Source organism: Chelonoidis abingdonii, chromosome 1 (assembly GCF_003597395.2).
Source record: "Chelonoidis abingdonii isolate Lonesome George chromosome 1, CheloAbing_2.0, whole genome shotgun sequence".
Lineage (NCBI taxonomy): Eukaryota > Metazoa > Chordata > Testudines > Testudinidae > Chelonoidis > Chelonoidis abingdonii.
In genome coordinates this window covers 100,007,927-100,023,717 of record NC_133769.1, presented here as the reverse complement: position 1 = coordinate 100,023,717, position 15,791 = coordinate 100,007,927, and the positions used below count along the sequence as shown (strand labels likewise).

At 52.0% G+C, this 15,791-nt stretch overlaps 1 protein-coding gene across 5 annotated transcripts in view; it reads left to right on the top strand.

The window, feature by feature from the left end:
• Positions 1-15,791, top strand: part of TRIOBP (TRIO and F-actin binding protein) — a 27,316-nt gene extending 11,525 nt beyond the window's left edge. For 3 of the 5 annotated variants that reach the window (XM_032779156.2, XM_032779158.2, XM_032779153.2), the window contains exons 2-14: positions 770-826; positions 1,308-1,376; positions 1,754-1,843; positions 3,679-3,788; positions 4,326-4,884; positions 5,655-5,765; positions 9,870-10,017; positions 11,392-11,503; positions 12,106-12,265; positions 12,539-12,652; positions 12,917-13,003; positions 14,005-14,168; positions 15,051-15,791. In XM_032779156.2, the coding sequence (XP_032635047.1) occupies positions 770-826; positions 1,308-1,376; positions 1,754-1,843; positions 3,679-3,788; positions 4,326-4,884; positions 5,655-5,765; positions 9,870-10,017; positions 11,392-11,503; positions 12,106-12,265; positions 12,539-12,652; positions 12,917-13,003; positions 14,005-14,166 (1,779 nt within the window). In that variant the 3' untranslated portion in view covers positions 14,167-14,168; positions 15,051-15,791. The remainder of the gene's footprint in view (positions 1-769; positions 827-1,307; positions 1,377-1,753; positions 1,844-3,678; positions 3,789-4,325; positions 4,885-5,654; positions 5,766-9,869; positions 10,018-11,391; positions 11,504-12,105; positions 12,266-12,538; positions 12,653-12,916; positions 13,004-14,004; positions 14,169-15,050) is intronic. The other 2 variants (XM_075068353.1, XM_032779154.2) reach the window with 1 other exon arrangement.

Here is a 15,791-nt window from a genome sequence, read left to right as displayed (position 1 = left end):
CCTCCCCCATGGCTATTGGTGATCTGGAATAGTATCCACATATGGCTGCATGCAGAGGGGAGGCTGGGGGAGCAGTCAGGGGTGATCTGTGGCAGAGAAACAAACTCCTGCATTTAAGAAAGAGAAGTTTGTTCCTAGATTCTAGTACTGGCTCTGACTTGCCCTGTGGCCTTGGGCAAGTCGTTTAACATTGCGTGTTTTCCCCCCCCCGCTCTGAAAGGCTATTTACCTCATGCACAGCCAGGATAAGGGTTGATAATGTCAAGCTGTTCCTGCCTTTATTAAGTGATCGGTGTTGGTGTCAAAGCATGGCTCTGGGTTAGCGCTGGATTTGGAATGGGTTTCTCTAGTTTTGTGACCAAACTCCTTTCCAAAAGGAGCCGATTCAGGGGCCGTGCAAGCTTTTTTTAATTCCTGCCCTCCTCCCAAATCTCTGAATAAATGTCCGCAAAGCAACTTGTGGAAACTTCCCTGGTGCATACCTTCCTTTACTTCTTCAACCCCTCCTTTCCAGGCTTCTTCTTGCAGGAATACCTACCTGTCACTGTGTGAGGACCTGTCCCGTCTGCTACTTGGTCCTAAATCCATGTGGATTTGGAGGTCGGGATGCTGGACTGTCCTTACTTGCTCACATTTTACCATGGGGCTCCATTTCCAGTCACTGCTAGACCTGGAGTTGTGGAATCTGTATCATTCCTGACCACCGAACTCTGCTGAGTCTCAATCCCAGCCCAGTTGTTAACCCCCTGCTCTGTCCATCTCTCTCCAGCCGGATCTCCTCAATTTCAAGAAAGGATGGATGTCCATACTGGATGAGCTGGGAGAGGTAAGATGGATGGTAGGTGCGTGACGCCCAGAGGCATCTCTCCTCCCCAGTCCCTGTCAAAGACCCCTATGTACGCAGAGGTTTGCCTTCTCCATTGTGACTGTATCCCTTACTAGGGAAGGTGGAGGTGAGCTGCTGATTTATAGACTCCCCATTGTGGCTGAACTCTGCCAAGGAGGTTCCCTGGCTCGGGTGCCTAATTTGCTGTGTGCAGTCCAGTCGCCATCACACAGTTCATCAGACTCCTCTCACTGCCCTCCTCCCAGCTGATTGACGGAAAGGAGGTAGGGGGAGGTATCTTTGGAGGAGGAAAGGGACAGTTGGACTTGGAAGCTGCTCTCTGGACAAGAGGGGTGAAAGGTCAGAAAGAATACCCTCCCTTGTTCCAACACGTTTCCTCGGTAATCTGGTCTGTTCATTTCCCCCGTCTCTCCCCTTCCCTTCCCTTCCCATTCCCTCCCCTTCACTGTTCTGTCCACAGTGGAAGAAACACTGGTTTGTGCTGACGGACTCGAGCCTGAGATATTACAGGGACTCCAATGCTGAGGAGGTAAACATGGGGAGTGCACTTTGACCTGTTGTTCTTTCCTTGGGGTGGGGTAGTGGTGGGATCCTGGAGCTGCGTTGTGCCCTTCCTGGAGAGGAGCGTGCTTTTCTCCTGGTGGAAGGGGACTGTAAAGGTGGCAGGGCTTATTATATAGCTTAGCTGAAACCACTCCAGTGCCTGGGTCTGAAAAGGCATCGAGAAAATTAATGATTGGAATGTAGGACCTCAGCTCCAGCAAGGATGGAACAGATACTCTGAGTGGGCACAGACTGAATGTGAAATGCAGAGAAATTAATGCTTCCAACTGGGATACAGGCGGCATTGGGGAGATGGCATGAGGTTTGCCCAGGGACTCACAGATGGTCTGGGGCTTGTTTCAGGCTGATGAGCTGGATGGTGAGATTGACCTGCGCTCCTGCACAGAAGTGACGGAATATGCTGTGCAACGCAACTATGGCTTCCAGATACACGTGAGTACCTGGAACCATGCAAACTTGTGCTGGGCTCCTGTTGGAGCTTGTGAGCTAAGCGGAGTCAGGGCTGATCAATTCTTGTATGGGAAACCTCAAAGGATACCCGAGTCCACAGGAAGCTCCTTATGCTCACCCCTCTCTAATGAACACAGTCCTCCAAGAGGATGCAAGGAGCTGCTGTGCTGCTACTGTGTGTGCCATTTTCAGATGAGGTGGCCAGCCAGGACCCTGAGTGCTTGTGGGCCATGATTCCATGGCAATTCTGGCAAGAGCAGGAGTGTTAATCCAAGAGACCTAGGCTAATTCCAATTTGGATGACTAGATTTTTGCCTCCTTCAGCTATCCCACTGAAACTATATGGAGCTGGAATTCTTATTCATTCCCTTTCTGTCCTGAAGAACTGCTGGGTATTGTTGCCGTGTGCTGTTAACAGTACACTTGCTACCAATAGTATCAACTTGCCTCTATTATGATCGATATCACAGCACACCAGCTGCTTATCTCACTAATCGTAATCCTCTGTTACCTTATATTCTTCCCCATCCCCATATCTGTTTGGTCTACCTGTTGTATCTCATAATGTACATAGTCCCCATCCTGAAGATCTTACAATCTATCTTGTTCTCTGTACAGCACCTGGCACAATGGGGCCAGGGCCTCTAGGAGCTGCTGCAATACCAATCACTCATTTCAGTGCAGAGGAATTGAGCTGTGTGTGTAGCTTGGTTCTGAAGTGATATAGGATGCTTGAGATTAGAAGGCACTACATCAGTGCAGGAGGAGGATATATTGCAGGGTGGGGATGGATGGAGCCATGCTGGGAGTTCGAGCTGACCTTCCCTTGTGATGAAATGACTACAAGGAAACTTAGCCTAGCAGCTGACTCGGCCCAGTGTTCTGTAGGGATGGCCGGGAGCAGATGGTGTGGTATCTCGTGGGCGAGGAGGGGGAGGGAGTCTAGGCATAGGCTCACTGTGCTGACAGGCAAACCCCAAAGGTTATTTCACATTGCTTATGAAATCTGTCTTAGAAAAGAGAGAACAAACTCCAGTAGTGGGAACGAACAAAACAAAAGGCAGTATTTCACATAGCACGCAGTCAACCTGTGGAACTCCTTGCCAGAGGATGTTGTGAAGGCCAAGACTAGAACAGGGTTCAAAAAAGAACTAGATAAGTTCATGGAGGTTAGGTCCATCAATGGCTATTAGCCAAGATGGGCAGATTATGTCACTAGCCTCTGTTTGCCAGAAGCTGGGAATGGGCGATGGGATGGATCACTCAATGATTAACTGTTCCGTTCATTCCCTCTGGGGCACTGGGCATTGGCCACTGTTGGAAGAGAGGATACTGGACTAGATGGACCTTTGATCTGACCCAGTATGGCTGTTCTTAAGTTGTACTCCACCAGGGGACCTACCTCCCCAGCGCCCCGGGAGTGCAGATGGACACACACAACCTTAACAGCGACACCGGAGCCAAGGTTCTTTTGTAAGGGAGGAGGATATCTTGGAAGCTGGCCTGTTAATTGGTACCTGTCTAGCAGTGCCCAAGTGATGAATTAACCTCCACTTAGGCTTTTTGAGGGCCTGTCTTCTATTGGTGTGACAGGAGAGCAGAGAGGGACTGTTAAGACCCTGCTGGTGGCTGTCTTCCGACTCTGCTCTATCAAAGGCGGGCTTCTCTCAGCTCTGCTTTCCGGCACACCCTGCAGTCTGGAGAGCAAGTGGGTGTTGCCTCCATCCCAGGCTGTAGCCTGCTATCCTGTGCTGTGGCAGAAGCGAGGGTGTCACTGCACATTGTGGGCTGAGCTCCCTTTGGCATCTCCCTTTCAGACGAAGGATGCCACCTTCACCCTGTCAGCAATGACCTCGGGGATCCGGCGGAACTGGATCGAGGCGCTGAAGAAGAACGTCCGCCCGGCAAGCGCACCAGATGTCACAAAGTACGTATGGGAATATGTGTTGTCCCCCACACACCCCACCCATGGCTTAGACCACTTTCTGTGTCAGCACCTTGGCCACAAGCAGGCAATCCTTTCTGGGACAGGAGAAGTCTCCTTGTCCTCCCCTCCCATCTTGGTGTGGGAGAAGATGCTTTGCCAGTCATGCTTGCTTGCAGCAGTGATACTCGTGAGGGTATCACGGGGGTATCCAGTCTTACTGTGTCAGCGGGTGAGTGTGGGAGGAAGCTCTCTGGGGATTTGTACTCGGTCCTGCTGGGTGACCCAAGGGCAGAGAACGTCTTCCAGGCTCCTTTGAAGAGTCTAGGGGTGATGGCTGTTCCCACTGCACAGCCACTGGGAAGCTTAGTGTGGCAGGCTAGCTGTGCTCTGGAGGTTCCTAGGACTGGGATTGCAAGGGGTGTGGCTGCAGGCTAGGCTTGCAGTCCATTGACAGGAGTATGTGTTGACTGTTTGCACAGTGCCTGCCTGCATGACTCCCAGCAACCATCTCTCATGCCTTCATGCTCTGATTTTCAGGCTGTCTGACTGCAATAAGGAAAACTCCTTCCGCAGCTGCGTCCCCCAGAAAGGCTCTCTCAGGTCAGAGGAGCAGTGGCCGGGCTTGAGGTCGGAGGTTATCTCCAAGGGCAGTAACCGGAAGGCGGATGGGCCACGCCACACCTTTGACTACGTGGAGCTGGCCCCCTTGCAGCAGGGCCCTTTGAATCACGGGGCCCCGCAGCGGACGAGAGGCAGTTTGAGGGGGATCTCTGACCGAGTCACCAAGCACGAGGACCTGGAACGGGACCTAGCCCTCCGCTCTGAGGAGAGACGGAAGTGGTTTGAGGCTCCTGACACTGGGGTCCTGCAGGGCGAAGGCCCAGCAGGGGCCCTCTGCTGGAAGGCGTGTGAGCAGGAGCTGCTGGGGCCTGCCCTGTCGGAGGACCAGCGCAGTCGGCTGAGTGAAGAGATTGAGAAGAAATGGCTGGAGCTGGAACGGCTGCCCCTGAAGGAGTCTAAGCGCCTTCCTCTGACTGCGCTGCTGAACCAGAGCAAGGGGGGCTATGGAGACACAAGGGAGGCGCTGGAGAAAGAGGTACAAGCCATTTGTCTGGGGCCCCATTTCCTCCTTCCCAGATTGGGAGAGGGACTCCCCTTATTCCCAGGCCCCTTTGGGCCAGGGGCTCAGCAGGAGGCTAGGCCAAAGTGCTGGGGACACTGGAAGCCTTTGTTAGATCGTCTACTCCCACTGCCGGCCTTCCATGGGCAGGGAAAGCAGCACCATTTGCCACCTCTGAGTCAGGAGAACTCTAGCTTGTGTAGCAGGTTCATAGACCCATGCTTTGACAAGCAGCTTGTCCGTATATCAGAGACCCCAGGCCAAATTCAGCCTTAATATAAACTGGTGAAATGCCATTGACTTATCTGGAGTTGAGCCTGTTTACACTGGGGACACCCAAACCTCTTGTCCTGCCCTTCATAACTGGGGTTTAACCTGACAAACTTAGCCCTGGCAGCAGTGAGCATGTCACTAGTTTGGTGGGGATGGCCATGAGCCCCTTACGCCAGTCACTGCCAGCCTTTCTGCCTTCAGAGGAGAGCATGGCTTACACCTAGTGTGTCTTGAGGTTGGGAGGGGTCTCTTCCTCACCTCTTCCCATTGTTCGTGTGCTGGGGTCTCTTTCACTGGGTTTATCCCATTGGGTGACCACTCCTTTCCCTGGATAAAGGACACTGGCTGTGGCACCCAGTGTCTTCTTTGCTCGTCCCTTGCCCCCAAGCCCCTGGCTGAGATACAGCTTGCTCATTCCAAATCGGAGCTGTTCCTCACGGCTGAGTCAATGTCGTTCTGGTTTCCTGGCACAGGTCCAGTCCCTGAGGGCACAGCTGGAGTCCTGGCGTGCCCGTGGCGAGAGCCTTCGTGACACAGGAAAATCCCATGGAGATGGCCACATGCCCCAGGGATTCATCTCCCAGGTGAGGGTCAGTTGGCAGTAGGCTGGAAACCCCACTTTGCCTTTGAGTCCACTCCATTCCTGACAAGGCTTGGGGAGAGGGGAGTGGGAGATGCACAGCCAGGGTAGGTGTGAATTTCATTGATTAGCATAGCCATGGCAATCCAAAGTGAGCCCAGCTGCAATCAGTTAACTATTTAGTGGCTGATGGGCACTGGCAGTCCTTAAAGTGGCAGCTGCCCAAGTATGCATGCAAATGATGGGGTGGGATCTGATGGATCTGTCCCTTACCAGTGAAGCAGGTTCTATTGCTTGGAGGGTTGGGACTCGCCCACCAGAACACCCATTAATGCTGGGGAGATGGCCTTGGCGCAGTCATCCACCTGCCTCCTCAGGCCTGAGCCCCTTCACTGGGAGAGAAGGGATGTTAATGTGTATTCGGGTTTCCATAGGTGGAAACAAGTTGATGACGGGTCCCAGGCACATTACAGATAAGGTCATGGAGGAAAGGTCCATCAATGGTCATTAGCCAGGATGGGTAGGGATGGTATCCTTAGCCTCTGTTTGTCAGAAGCTGGGAATGGGCAGTGGGGGATGGATCACTTGATAACCTGTCTGTTCTTTCCCTTTGGGGCACCTGGCATGGGGCACTGTCAGAAGACAGGATACTGGGCTAGGTGGACCTTTGGTCTGACCCAGGATGGCTATTTTTATGTGTAGTTTGGGGCATGATTACACCATGAAAGCCGTGGAGAACACAGGTTGAGGACTCTGCTCAAATCTAGCTTGGTCCCGTTTTAACTTAGGAGACTGCCCTGCATTTCACCTGGGCCAGGAGACACCATGTTGTAGCAGGGTCCTGCTTCATGGTAGTGTAGACAGCTCCTCAGTCTCTTTAAATAGAGGGTGGTTTGGTTCAAACACGTGAATGTGTCTCCATTCTGAGCTGTAACTGTCTTTGGTTTTATTTGGACATGAATCAAATGTCAGGCTATAGCCAAGACTATAAAACCCAGTGTGCCACTCATCAACCACATGCCACTAGGAGCCCATCAACAGGCTCTTGTAACCGAGGTCAGCCTAGCTCAGGAACAGGGATTGCTTATGTAAAGCAGTCAAGTCTTATGCAACACAGTTCCTGACTGGAGTTAACGGGTCCTTGGAGATAATCCTGGTGGTGCAACCAATTGAGTTGCCTCAAATCACAGACAAATCATGGCACACTGAGTTGATTGCACTCCACCTTTTGATCTCTGTGGTTATGAACAGAGCCCAATCAGTGGAAGAAAAGGCAGTAAGGGCCTAATCCTGCAAGTCTCTGAACCTCTCGTTGATTTCAGTGGGCGTTAAGGGGCATGGAATCATAGGGCTACAAGAGACCTCAAGAGGTGTAGTCCAGTCCCCTGCACTCATGTCTAGCCCATCCCTGACAAGCATTTGTCGAACCTGCTCTTAAAACTCTCCAAAGACAGATTCCATAACCTCCCTGGGCAATTTATTCCAGTGCCACCCCGACAGTTAGGAAGTTTTTCCTAGTGTCCAACCTAAACTGCCCTTGCTGCAGTTTAAGGATAGGACAAGCAGCAATGGGCTTAGAGGTTAAGGAGAACAGTTTTTCTTCCTCCTCCTTGTAACAACCCTTTAGGTACTTGAAAACTATTATGTCCCCTCTCAGTCTTCTCTTTTCCAGACTAAACAAACTCATTTTTTCTCAGTCTTCCCTAATGAGTCATGTTTTCTAGACCTTTAATCCTTTTTTCAGAGTAGCAGCCGTGTTAGTCTGTATCAGCAAAAAGAACAGGAGTACTTGTGGCATCTGAGAGACTAACACATTTATTTGAGCATAAGCGTTCGTGGGCATGCAGTGGGAAATACAGTAGGAAGATGCATATATATACACACAGAGAACATGAAACAGTGGGTGTTACCAAACACACTTTAACGAGAGTGATCAGTTAAGGTGAGCTATTGTTAGCAGGAGAGAAAAAGAACTGTAGTGGTAATGAAAATGGCCCATTTCCAGCAGCATTTGTTGCCCTTCTCTGGACTCTCTCCAATTTGTCCACATCTTTCCTGAAATGTGGCGCCCAGAACTGGACACAATACTCCAGCTGAGGTCTAGTCAGCGCGGAGAGGAAGAATTACTTCACGTCTTGCTCAGCACACTCCTACTAATACTTCCGAGAATGTTTGCTCATTTTTGCAACAGCATTACACTCATGCCACTACATGCATCTGACAAAGTGGGTATTCACCCACGAAAGCTCATGCTCCAAAACGTCTCTTAGTCTATAAGATGCCACAGGACTCTTTGCTGCCATTACACTCTTGACTCATATTTTCCTTGTGATCCACTGTGACCCCCAGATCCCTTTCTGCAGTACTCCTTTGTAGGCAGTCCTTTCCCATTTTGTATGTGGGGAACTGACTGTTCCTTCTTAAGTGGAGTACTTTGCATTTGTCCTTTATTGAATTTCATCCTATTTACTTCAGACCATTTCTCCAGATTATTTTCAAATTTAATCCTATCCTCCAAAACACTTGCAGCCACTCCCAGTTTGGTATCATCTGCAATCTTTATAAGGTTTACTCTCTATGCCATTATCTAATTCATCAATGAAGATATTGAACAAGTCGGCCCAGAACTCACGGAGTGCTGCTCTGAGTCTGACCCTAATTTTACCATACTAATGTGATGCCAGTTACTCATGTAAAGTAAAAGGGGAGATCTCATTGAAGTGACCCAGTCACGTACCTTCTTTATTAGCAGCTGAAAAGACAAGATCTCCATGTTGCTGGATTATTGCAACTGATCTGTTATATCTGCCACAGAAAAAGCCTGCACAGTGTGGGGCAACTAATACAGCAGGCTAGAAGCAGCCCTGTGAGCTTGATAAATATTATGAGACCCAGTTCACATGGTAAAAAAATAGCCTCTAATCAACTTCTGTCATCAGCCCTTTATGAGATATTTTGTAACGTCTAAATTCAAACTGCCCCTCCCCTAGGGATGGCTTTCTGTCTCCCTCCCATTAACCTGTCAATGTTTAATAGCCAATTTCTGGGCAAATCACAGGGCACCCACGTTTTGCTCCACTGAGGATCATGTTGATAATTTGCCTGGAGTCAATGGGTTGCATTAACTCAGTGGGTCAAAGAGCAGCTGCCCTTGTTCTAGTACCAGCTGCAGACTACAGGTCCTGGGATGCAGGACTCCCTTAGTGTGAGCAGCATTTCCCAAAGTGTGGCGTGTGCTCCTTTGGGTTTAGGGAGTGGAGGGGCAGCAGGCGAAGGACTATGGAGGAGAAGCAGACTGGCCTCTTGACTATCAGCCGAGACGCTGAAGGACGCTTCTAAATGAGATTCTCTTGTTACAGTTTAAAAGGAAACCTTAAAAAATGACCGTGCTGCACTGATGCAGCAATTCTGCTTGAATCTGTAGAGAGCCTGGAACAGTAGCTCAGAGGCATGAACTTCAATTTTAGTGAGTGCTAACGCCAATGCAAGTGAGGATATTTTGAAGTCTGTGTTAAGTCCACCTGCACATCAGACTGCTAATCTGCTTTGAGTATCCAGTCTCTTTGGGGAGGGCCTTTAACAGCGAATGGCTGCATTGAAGGGAGGTTGCGATTGGCTTCATTTTCCTTAAGAAGCAGCTCAGCTTTCAATAGTTAAGGGAATGTTTATCCGTGTCATAAAGCCAGGCACTTTGCTGCGTTAGGCAGTGTGGTATAGTGCATAGAGCACTGGACTGAAACTCAGGAGACCTAGGCTCTGTTCCCTGCTCCGCCACTGAAGTGCTGGGTGGCCTTGGGCAAGTCACTTCCCTGTATGTGCCTCAGTTTCCCCCTATGAGAAATGAGGGATAATGCTTTAGTCAAGCACTTTGAAATCTAAGGATGAAAAGCTTTATTTAACATCTTTATCGTCTTAAGACACTTTCCTCCCTCTTGAGGGTATTCACCTCCCCTTTCTGATTCAGTGTTGGTGGTGGGCCTGGGTGGAGTTCACCCCTGTAATGCACAGCAAATGCCAGGCAAATCATATGGTATCTTACTGCATCTTTCCGTGTCTCAGTCCCACTCCCTTTCACCTGTTTTTCTTTCTCCCCTGCTCTGCGTGACAGGAGGCATGTGAGCGCAGCTTGGCAGAGATGGAATCTCTTCACCAGCAGGTCATGACCGAGCTCCAGCGGCACCATCAGCGGGAGCTGGAGCGGCTGCGGCAGGAGAAGGAGAGGCTCCTGGCTGAAGAGGCTGCGGCCACAGCTGCGGGTAGGAGCAAGAACCCAAGCACTTAGAGGCTGGGGAGATGGCTGCCTGCTGCCCCTTGTCCCCTTTCTCCTCTTTCAAACTTTCCTTCGAGTCCACATGCCACCACCCCTGGAATCGCCCAGTGCTCCCTTCCCTGGAATATCTCTTGGGTCTCTCTCTAAGCTAAGATGTGTCCCAGAACAGTGAGCCTCCAAGGTGCTGAGCACCCTCGGCTCCTGCTGGCCTCAGTGGGTGGCAGCCTCTCTGGGCTAGGTCATGTCTGTAAAGCACAAGGTCGGGCAGTGGTGCTGCAGGGAAGCAGTGTGGTTCAGGCGCTAAGACATTGCTCTGCTGGTGACCTTGGACAAGTCACTTTCCTCCCAGGTTTTGGTCCTTTCCTGATCTTTATAACCTCTTTGAGGCAGGGTGTCTCTCTCTGTATGTACAGCACCTAGCACAGTGGGGCCCTGATCTTGGCTGGGGCCTCTGCATCACTGTAGCAGTCGTTCTGCTTCTCGATGCAGTTGTTCCCTTTTAGGCTGTGCAGTGGGATGGTTGCTGGCTGAGATCCAAATCTGAGCTAACATGATTTCTTTGAAAAGATGGGTGGGTCAAACACACTGTAGCTATCTGCCCTCTCCTCATCTGTAGTGTTTTCTGCAGCCTCCTTGGCCCTGAAACTCCAAGGATTCTGTGCTGTGTATATAGCCCCATGCTGCTAGCCATCCCTGTATGAATAGGGTCATAGGCAGCTGCCCTCCCTTTAATGGGCTCAGAAGTAAGACTGGAAAAACCCCTCCCCATATGTCCTCCTTGGATAAGGGAGGTGGTGAGCAAGCAGCTCTGCTAGCGGAGGCTGACAAGATTGTGTCAGTCTCCTTCCCCTGCCCCCGTTGTTGGCCAAATAGATGCCCATGTTGCTGAGTGCCCCATGCACACTGGACTTTTCTCCCTGTGCCCTTCATCACCGTCTCCTGAGTATGAGATGGGATTCGATTTTTAACAAGCAAGACCTGACCCGGAAGCCTGTTTTTTTTCCCCACCACCTGTGTGTATGTTGGGAATTGGCCTTACTGCGGCTAAGAGAGGAGAGGCTCTGCACTGATGCCGCAGCAAGAAGCTTCAGACTGTAGCATTACCCATGAGCAGTGCTTGGGGCTGCCTGCTGTGGCTTGGCATGGTAGGAGTTAGCCCCGGGGAAGATGCCGGGGACAAAGTGGAGGAAGAGGGAAATTCTGAGCTGGTCCTGGAGCTGGGGTTTCTGGTAGTAGATGGGAGGGGGGAGTCCTCAGGAACTCCCCTTGTTCAGTTCCCACCACCCCGTCTGCCAAGCTGGAGAGCGGCCGAGTCTCTTGGGACACTTAACTCCACGTCTCCTTTTCTCCTCCTCCCTAGCAATCGAAGCACTGAAGAAGGTGCACAAGGAGGAGCTGAACAGGGAGCTGGGCAGGACACGCAGTTTCCAGCAGAGCGGGTCAGGGTCGGAGGCCCTCCGGAGACAGCACCAGTAAGAGTCTCTGCACAGTCCCTTCTGCCCAGTTCCCTCCATGTGGATGCTGCCCAGGCCAGGCTCTGTGCTTGCTAGGTCACTCACTTTTAGGTAGCTCTTGCCCAGTGGGGCAAGTTGGAAGGGTGCCATTCCCTTCAACATTGGACTGAAGAGTGGATTTCTATATTCCATCCCTCTCTGCCTTCCAGAGAGCCAGCATTAGCTTCTAGCCTGCCTCCTAGTGCTGCTTCCGGGGAAGGGGGTGAGCGGGGGGAGAATGCGATGACCTGAGATGCTAACCATGCAGGTGAGAGCAGGATATCCCGTCTCCACTAGACCTGAAGGGCCTACTGTGCTCCCTGCTTTCTCCCATTAGATTCTTTGCTTCTTTCCTCTCCCACCTTCAGTGGGTTCCCCTCCTCTGATTACCAGCTGCTCAGAGGAGGGGACCCTTCTGAGTAACGGTGGTGGCTGTAGGTGACAGCCATGTGAGTGTGGGCAGGGGCAGCAAGTGGTGTCCATACCCAGGGTGGAGACCGGTGTTGGTGCGAGAGTGGGCCCTGGGAGGGGGAGGGGGGCATCCCTCTTCTCTGAAGTAATGTTCTGAGTGGCTGTGGCAGGTTGGACGTGGACTCTCTGAAGCGGGAGCTACAGGTTCTCTCCGAGCAATACTCCCAGAAGTGTCTGGAAATCGGCGACCTCACAGAGAAAGCAGAAGAGCGGGAGCAGATGCTGCAGCGCTGCCAGCAGGAGGGGAAGGAGCTGCTCCGGCAGAACCAGGCAAGAGACACGCTTACCCAGAGGGCTGAGCCTTCTGCACAGCAGGCTGGAAGATCCCAGGGGGCATGTTCCCTCTGGAACCAGAAATCCCTTAACAAATGAGCTGTGCTGTCCAAAGCAAAGTAGGAGATGAGGGGCCCTTTAAGCTGGGGTTGGGGGAGGGGTAGAGCATCTGAGGAGAGAGCAGCGTGGGCCTGGCTGGCTCTCACCTGCCTGTGGGCTCTGGCTTGTGGGTGTACGCGCACTCCCTGATGACTCCGCTCTGGCCTTCAGGAGCTGCAGACATGCCTGTCGGAAGAGATCCAGAGGTTACGGACCTTCATCACCTCACAGGGCACAGGAGATGGGGCCTTGCACAACGGCGAGAGGAGCTCCTGTGAGCTTGAGGTAAAGAGGCCTGCTGGTGCTGTGTGCTGCTGATCCGCTTCTGCAGCAGGCATGGCACAAGCTGCAGTGCAGGAAGTTGCTATGCAAGCTTCCCCCGCTCAGCTCTGCCACTGAGTCTAGCTCTAGATCTGCCGTACTTCCTGGCCTCATGCTCCTGGCTCTTCCTTCCCTACTCCCTCCAACACCCCCTTCTGTCCTGCACTGATGTCATATCTCTCAGCTTGGTCCCTGGAGTCTCTCTTCTCCTCCTCCTCCTCTTTACAGGTGCTGCTTCGAGTGAAGGAGAATGAACTCCAGTACCTGAAGAAAGAGGTTCAGTGTCTTAAGGATGAGCTCCAGATGATGCAAAAGGTACCGTTTCCTGGGAGCTGTTCTCTCCTTCCGGGGGGTTCGTTTTATCGAGGGAAGGCATGTGAAGACCTCCCTTAAGTTGGAGGCAGGAAAATGATGGGGGAATGCAAGGACCTGGGGAATCATACAGAGCATGAATGCTGATTAGGAGTGGTTTGGGTCTCCTATTCCTGTTGGATTCACTTTGGTTTCCTGCCACTGTTGGTCATTAACCCCTGGAGCAAGGGTGGGGCATGCACACACCCACTGTCAGGAGCCCTTCTAGGTGGGGAAGAAAACAGTGAAATCTGGCTAGAACTCCATTTTGTCTGCCTTCCTTCCCCTGTCCTTGACTGTGTTTTGGCCCACCTACGTCCAGGCCTCCTCACAGTATTCTCTCCCCATCTCCCTCACCACAGTGTTGATGTTAGAGAAGGGTGACCTCTACTGAGCGTCCTAATGCTCCTTCCCCTGGCCAGGGTGGGCTTGCTACATGCAGTATTGGCCATTGCTGTGTCAGTTTCTGTTCTAAATGGCCCAAGCGAGGTGGCTTCCACCAGTTCCTGCCTTAGGAGACTTTCACAACTGGCTGGCCCTTGCCATTATGGGAACCTTCCTGAGATCCAGCAAATTTCCTGTTGCTCCTAGGCACGCACCCCTGCACAGGTCCTCTTCTTGGTGGCTGTAGACAGCAGTCTGCTCCCCTAGCCCCCACTCTTAATCCACCTGTTGCTGAATAGCTTCCAGAAACCAGCCCTAGCAGTCCGCAATGATCTGTTGCTCTCTAGCTGCCCGGCCTCTTGTCCCCTTCCCCTTGTCTCTGAACAGCCAGTCTGAGTTGATCTCTGTGGATGCCATGCCTGTCCCGTCTTGTGGGGGTCTCTACTGGGTTCTCACTGCTTGCCTGGCTGAGGCTCAAATTGACACCTAGATCTTGTTCTCTCTGGCTTTCCTGATGGGGGCCACCCTCCTCTGGGATGAATACCAAGAGCTGGGTGGTGACTCCCCGCCTTCCACTGCAGGATAAGAGATTTGCCTCAGGGAAGTACCAGGATGTCTATGTGGAGCTGAACCACATCAAGCTGCGCTCGGAGCGGGAGATCGAGCAGCTGAAGGAGCACCTACGCCTGGCCATGGCAGCGTTGCAGGAGAAGGAGACACTGCGCAACAGCATCAGCGAGTAGAGGTGAGCGGCCAAGGGCCATGAGCTGCACTGTGGGGTTGGCATGAGCCCACCTGCAGCAGGGATGAGTGCAGCTTATGGGGCCAGAGCACAGAGGGAGGAGGGAGTTGCAGTTCCTCCAGTTCCAGGGGGCACTCTAGGGCAAGGAAGGACTGTCCTTGTAGTGGGACCCCAGGCATGGACTGTGTTGTTCCTCGAGCTGTTTCGGTATAGGCCAAAGTTGTTCCCACTCAGCCAAACACTCACCCTGCACTGAGATGCTCTGGGCCTCTCCTGACAAGGGCACGGTAAAGAGTGGGGCAGGAGACGGGTGAAGGCAGAGGAGGGGGAGTAGATGGGGTGGGGGGGCTGCTCTGCTTGCTGGGTCATGTCTGCTCAGCTGTGAGTCAGGAGCAAGTGCTATTGCCTGCTTGATGCTCACTGGATCCAATCCAGTGGAAATTTTTTCCTCTTTGTGGTTTCTCTTCCTGCTCATGCCCCCCTGGCAGAAACTGGGACCTCTCAGCACTGGGGAACCCTGCTCTCTAGGCCCTGCGTACGCCTGTTGGTGGTTGATGTGAGGCGTGAGGAGAAGGAGTGGTAACACCTAAGTGGTTGTCACCCTTCTTGTGGTCTGGGGAGTGTTGCCTGCACAGCCACTGCAGAGAGAAGGGGACCAAATGCACATGTGGGAGGAGTGCCTGACAGGGGATCTGAATTGATCTGGGCCCCCACGGTTGCAGTACAAGCAGTGTCACTAGCTGGCATCTTGGGGTACAAATTACCTCCTGGATTTGGGGAAGCCCCGGAGTTCTGGTGCTCAGTGACTCTGAAGTCTTTTAAGCCATTTGCCGTGACTCTCTTTCTTTCTTTCTTTCTTTCTTTCTTTCTTTCTTTTCTCCTTAGGTTTGTTTTGCTTGATTCCTCACATGTGGGGAGGTGGTGGTGGCTGTATCCCATCCATTGACACCCCCTCGAGGAAACCAGCTCCCATGTCTTTCACCAATCCCCATCCCATGCGCCTGCGTATCTGAGCACATCGTTTGGACTGGCTCCTACATGCACCTTCTTCAGGATTTTATATGTGAAAAGATATATTTTATAGATACTTCACTTTTTTTTTTGTTTTGTGGGTGGGGAACGTTTTAAATCTACAATATCTTTTTAACCACCAGCTGAAGACCGAAGAAACACAGCTGTTGCTCCTGCCTCAAGTGCTCCTTGTGGGGTGCGTCTATGGGGTTGCAAATGGCCTTCACCCCTCTTATCTTCCCACTCCTCCAGCCTGCTTGGATGTGCTGGAAGGACCGTGCACCATGAGACAGACTGTGGCTAGCCATACGAGAGAACCAATGTCCTGCACACATTCCCCTGGACCGCTGAAAGCAGAGATGTTGGACAGAGCTGCTCAAGCTGCTGGGGACCGTGCTCTCGCTCTGTGGACTGTATTGAAGGGAGGTGAATGTCCCAGGGTAAGGCCAGTCCCCTGGAGGTTTTGGAAGAGGCTGCCTCCTGCTAACACACTCCTGAGGAGGACCAGGGGACTCTGCACACGCCACTGCTGTCCGCTGGAGCCAAACAATGAAGGCGGCAGCTGCACTTCCGCACAGTTAATAGTTTAACTTAATAAAATCTTCAGCTATCCAA